This window comes from Centruroides sculpturatus, unplaced genomic scaffold (genome assembly GCF_000671375.1).
Source record: "Centruroides sculpturatus isolate CEXI.00-Female unplaced genomic scaffold, Cexi_2.0 scaffold1250, whole genome shotgun sequence".
NCBI classification, from domain to species: Eukaryota; Metazoa; Arthropoda; class Arachnida; order Scorpiones; family Buthidae; genus Centruroides; species Centruroides sculpturatus.
The window spans coordinates 4,204-9,745 of record NW_019385476.1 but is presented as its reverse complement, the minus strand read 5'-3'; the positions used below and the strand labels follow the sequence as shown (position 1 = coordinate 9,745).

At 32.7% G+C, this 5,542-nt stretch overlaps 1 protein-coding gene across 1 annotated transcript; it reads left to right on the top strand.

Annotated features, from left to right (window-relative positions):
* The first annotated feature begins 1,833 nt into the window (after nt 1-1,833).
* Nucleotides 1,834-3,789, top strand: LOC111639337 (dehydrogenase/reductase SDR family member 4-like). Its single transcript, XM_023385197.1, has one exon. It carries the CDS (start codon nt 1,869-1,871, stop codon nt 2,691-2,693), a length of 825 nt encoding a protein of 274 aa, XP_023240965.1. The 5' UTR covers nt 1,834-1,868; the 3' UTR covers nt 2,694-3,789.
* The last annotated feature ends 1,753 nt before the right edge of the window (nt 3,790-5,542 follow it).

The following is a 5,542-nucleotide window of genomic DNA, read 5'->3' as shown; positions in this document are numbered from 1 at the left end:
GAACGAGCAAACGTCAAATAAGCAACCAATATGGCGGACGATTGTTTTGGTGGGCGGGGCGATGACGTTTTATCACGTGACTGCACCTCCTATTGAATCTGATAACAGAGGTAATTATATTGAACTTGTTTGCTTATTTATTAATTACGTCAGATAAAAAATCTATTAAAAATATATTTAAAGAAGTAACTGATTGCCCCTGGAAGTCGGCTTCTTACAGAAACACAGCTGCTACTGGAAACGACGATCATACGATCATTCCTTCGTTTTTTCATTCATATGTTGTGGAATTGATAATTTTTTTTAAATTCTAATTATTATTAATTTGTTTCTCTCAATTTTTAATCGGTATTGCTAAAAATTTAGGAGGAGATCCCTGAAATAGGAAAATAAGCGAAATTTCCTTACAACGTTGCTTGATAACAAACAATCCCGGTGTCGCCCGATAACAAAGGGCGTCTTGTTCCATAGCTAACAATTGTTTCGTGAACAACCAGATAGAACAAAAAATATATCAAATGCATATATAGTTCACAATAAAATTTTGAATTTATTAATTTTAAAGAGAATATATTACTAGTTTATCTTTTTAATTAGCTTTTTTAATGTTAATTCAAGAATATATGTCGTAAAATTTTAAGAGCATCTTAATAATGTAGTATTTATAATTGTATATTTTTAGCCAACAGAAAAGGGCTTTATACCCGAAACGCGCCATGGCAATAAATGTAACAGCGAGTTTGAGGCCGAAGTTTTAAACGCAAAAACGTGTACGTCGGACGTTCAGCGCCGCTTTCCTGTAAGCCTAGAAGTTTGACAATGGTGTTTGGAATGTCGAGCATGATTCCACTCACTATCCAAACACCATTGTCAAACTTCTAGACTTACAGGAAAGCGGCGCTGAACGTCCGATGTACACGTTTTCGCGTTTAAAACTTAGGCCTCAACCTCGCTAATATTTAATAAAGTAGATGTATTGATAGTCTATTGCCTTATTATACCATTTTTTATCATTGTAAGGGAAAGTAACCGTCTAACAATTACAAAATATGAGAGATGGGTCCGATATAACTGGAACAGACCGTCCCCGAAAGATTCCTGGAGTTTTTCAACTCGTCTGGATTCGTTCAGATTCTCCTGAGCAGTAGGCTGACAAACTTAACCATTCGGCCATCCACCCACGATAAGTATGAAGAAAGACTGTTAGTGCTCGTAAATGGAGAGTTAAAAAAAAAAAAAAAAAGAATTAAATTGAAATTTTAAAGAGCTCTTCCAACGCGCAAAGGATTAAAATAGATTTTCGAATGTCACAATTTTCATTTGAGGTACTGTACCAGTACGTAATATGCGTATAATTTATGGTGGCAGCCATCTTAACTTCTGACTTTTGAATTAAACCTTGTTGTGAACCTCGCTGCACTAGGTCTATAGCCGTGGCTAACTTAAAGAGGAAATAGCTTAAACCGTCTTTTGACAAGGCGGCTTTACCAGGAAAAGCGCTTCATGATTTAGAAAAATATTATGTCTCAAAGGATTTCTTTTATTATACAATAGAATTAAATTTTAGGAAATAATATATTAATATTAGCTTGTAACACTATAATATACTTATATACATGAGTGAATCATGTATACATGTATATAGTGATTATATATATATATATATAAGTTTTGAATATTTATATATATAAAACGTTTTATATTCAATAAAAAATAATCTCAAAAATGCTTGTTAATATTATTTTAAAAAATAATATACAAAAACATGTTAAAGACAAAACTTGGCTATTTTTTTTATTGGAAGAAGTACGAAATACGGCAGTTTCTTATCAGTTTAATTGTGTAATGTAAACAAGATTAGTTCAGACATGTTTCGTAATTTTGCTAGTTTTTTAAACGTAAGCACTTTAATAGCAGTAAAAAGGCTAAATATGTCGAGTGTACAGAATCTTAAAGGTAAAACTGCTATCGTGACTGCTTCGACAGAGGGGATAGGTTTCTCTATCGCCAAACGCCTAGCACAGAACGGAGCTTCTGTTATAATTAGCAGCAGGAAGGAAAACAATGTTAAAAAAGCTGTGGAAGAACTCAAGAAATGTGGTTTAGATGTAGAAGGCACAGTTTGTCACGTGGGAAAGGAAGAAGATAGAAAACGTCTCGTACAGTTTGCGTTGGATAAAAAAGGGGCCATTGATATCTTAGTCTCTAATGCCGGAATCAATCCTTACTTTGGAGCTTTTTTAGATACACCGGAAGAAATTTGGAAAAAGATTTTTGACGTAAATGTTGTGGCAGCTTTTATGATAACAAAAGAAGTAGTGCCACAAATAGAGAAAAGAGGAGGTGGGTCGATTGTATATATATCGTCTATAGGCGGTTATCAGCCTTTCGAACTACTAGGCTCGTATTCTGTTAGTAAAACGGCTCTACTCGGACTGACAAAAACAATGGCAATGACTTGCGCTCCCATGAACATCAGGGTCAACTGTATTGCTCCTGGACTTATAAAAACTAAATTTAGTCAAGCATTAACGTCTAACGAACATTTAGTTGATGAACTGAGAATTCCTTTGAGAAGAGTGGGCGAACCAGATGACATCGGAGGTGTTGCTGCTTTTCTATGTTCTGATGATGCTTCTTATATCACGGGCGAATGCGTTGCTGTCACTGGTGGAATATCTGCACATTTGTGAAGTAACAGAGTCAATTAGAGTTAATCATATCCTTATATAATTAGATTTTATAAATTTGAAATTGTAATACTAAACAATTCAAAACTGAAGTTAGAACTATTACTTCAGTTTTGAAAGAAAAAATAATTAAGTAAATAAATTCCAAAAAAAAAAAATGAATACAAAAATATGAAATAAATAAATAATAACTTGTTTAAATTAGGAAAACTGTTTTAGTATTTATATCTTACCAACGATGTATTAAAGGCATATACAGTATATTCCTAACATACATTTGAGCAAGGCTTATTTGAAAAAAATAAGTAATAAACATATACTTAATTGCTAAATTTAGCAATAAAGATTAATGTAAATATTTTTATGGGCCGAATGTAGTTATACGGATAATCAATGCTACTTATATTTTTGAACATGTAATATAGAACATATATAATAGTCTTATATGATTATGACCTATACATTAAGGATGATTTTTATATTTAAGTTTTTAAGATTACCATCATTTCGACGCCATGTTTCAAACGGAAAGTACAGTACACTACGTTTTATTTGTGCAATGACTAATGTTTCTGCTTGCTTGCATTAACAAGTAAGTTAATAAAAATTATGTTTAAAATAATCTCCATTAAAAATTAAAACGTGGTATCAATTATTTGATCGGAGAGAAAAATATTGTGAGTGTCCTTCCTCGACAGTTTTCTTTATCAAACGTGGCGTCGAAATGATGGTAGGATGTATTGAAAACATCCGTCTCCAGCTATAATAATCTGCATGTAATCACATACAACTATTACATACTGTATATACTATATTACTTTATTAGAGTTCGAAAATTAGTAGTAATTAGTCATCGTTAAAACTACACCGGAAACTTTGTAATTAAATTTTTTAAAATTATTTTTCAATTGAGTAAAAAATTTATCATTGATCAGTAAGCAAAAATTTATTTTACTATTCAGCAAACTTTCAAAAACTATTATTTTTTTAAATCTGAAAAATTGACTGACTATACTCTCTATTAAGTAAAAAATAATTGCATTTTTTAAAATATTGAGTTGAGTCATAAATAAGTTCCGTTAGCGGATAGGTGTAAATGACTGTCGCCAGATGATGTGTTGCTGCAACTGAGTTTTATTAGTGGCTATTAGCAAATAGTCTGTAAATGTAAATTTCAACACTTAAGTGTCAGTAATGTAATAAAAAATTGTTTTTGAATTTATTTAAAATGGAACATTTGGAGGCCCATGCACAGTACGTCATATCATATTGTGGGAGTTTAAACTCGGCAATAACGCTACAGAAACGGCAAAAAAGATTTACAATGTCTACGGCAGTGGAGTAATTTCAGACAGAGCAGTTCGAAAGTGGTTTACAAAATTTCGTTCTGGTTATTTGTCTTTAAAATATGAAGAAAGACCAGGTCGCTCCCGGACTTCGACAATGACGTTTTAAAGGTCCTGATTGAGTAGAATCCATGGCAAACAGAGAAGCTGCACACATCTCAATCAACCGTGAATCGTCACTTCCAAAAACTAGGAAAAGTGAGCAAGCTGGCTAGTTTTCCTAGTTTTTGAAAGTGACGATTCATGGTTGATTGAGATGTGTGCAGCTTCTCTGTTTGCCATGGATTCTACTCAATCAGGACCTTTAAAACGTCACTGAAATCAATCAGGACATTTAAAACGTAATCAGGAGTGAACGGAATAAGGCTGACAGAAGGTCGATAGCTGGTTGATATCTTGCTTTCTTGGCAAAAACAGGAACCTATTTTTGGCTAAAATTGTTATGGGAGATGAAAAGTGGATCACTTACGAAAATGTCATTCGAAAAAGACAATGGGTTGACATAGATGATCAGCCACACCGGACCCCAAGCCCAGTATGCATGGAAGAAAAATTTTGTTGTGTATGGTGGGATCGTCGAAGAATTATCCATTTTTGAATTGTTGCCACGCAATGAAACTGTTACTGCAAATATATACGCACAACAATTAGAGCAACTTCGGCTAAAACACCAAGAAAAGCGTCCTGCACTTGTTAACAGAAAAAAGATCACCTTATTGCACGACAATGCTTCAGTGCATTTTCTTTCTTCTCTTCCTCCTATATATGTTTCTATTTCTCTACAATTTCTATCCCAACCTAATCTCTTCTTTAACAAAATTAATTTTTTTGCTGATTTTCTAAGTTCTGTATATCTTATTCTATTCTCTTCTTTCCATTTTAAGTAAGTTACTTTTTTTGCTGTATCATGTTTTCTACCTCTTTGTCCCACCAGAATTTTTTAAAAGTTTTTTCATGTTCTTTGATTTGTCCTAGAGCTTCATTTGCTGCTTCATGTAGTGCTGTTTTTATATTTTCGTATAATTCTATAGTGTTATCATATTCTTTTTCTTTCAATTTTTGATCTAATCTTGTCTTCTCGTGCTTTCGTCTGCTAAGCTTTCGAGATTAAATTTAAAATCTTTGATTACTTCCATTTCCGTTCTTCTTTCTGTGTCTGTATTAATCTTCTTTAAGGAATAATGATTTTTGCACTTACTAGATAATGGTCTGAGCCACAGGTAACACCTCTCTGTGCTCTGATATGTAAAATTTTAATTTGGGCTCTTTGCTTCGTAATAACATAGTCAATGATTGATTTCCATTGCCTACTATGTTGAATCCAAGTATATTTATGAATATGTTTAAAAATCCTGTTATTGACTTTAAAGTGATTTGTATTACAAAAGTCTATTATTTCTTCTTCCATTGTCATTCGTTACATTTTCTCCGAATTGTCCAATAATTTTGTTATTTCTCAATGATCCTGTTCTTGCATTGAAATCACCCAATAACATTATTTCTCTT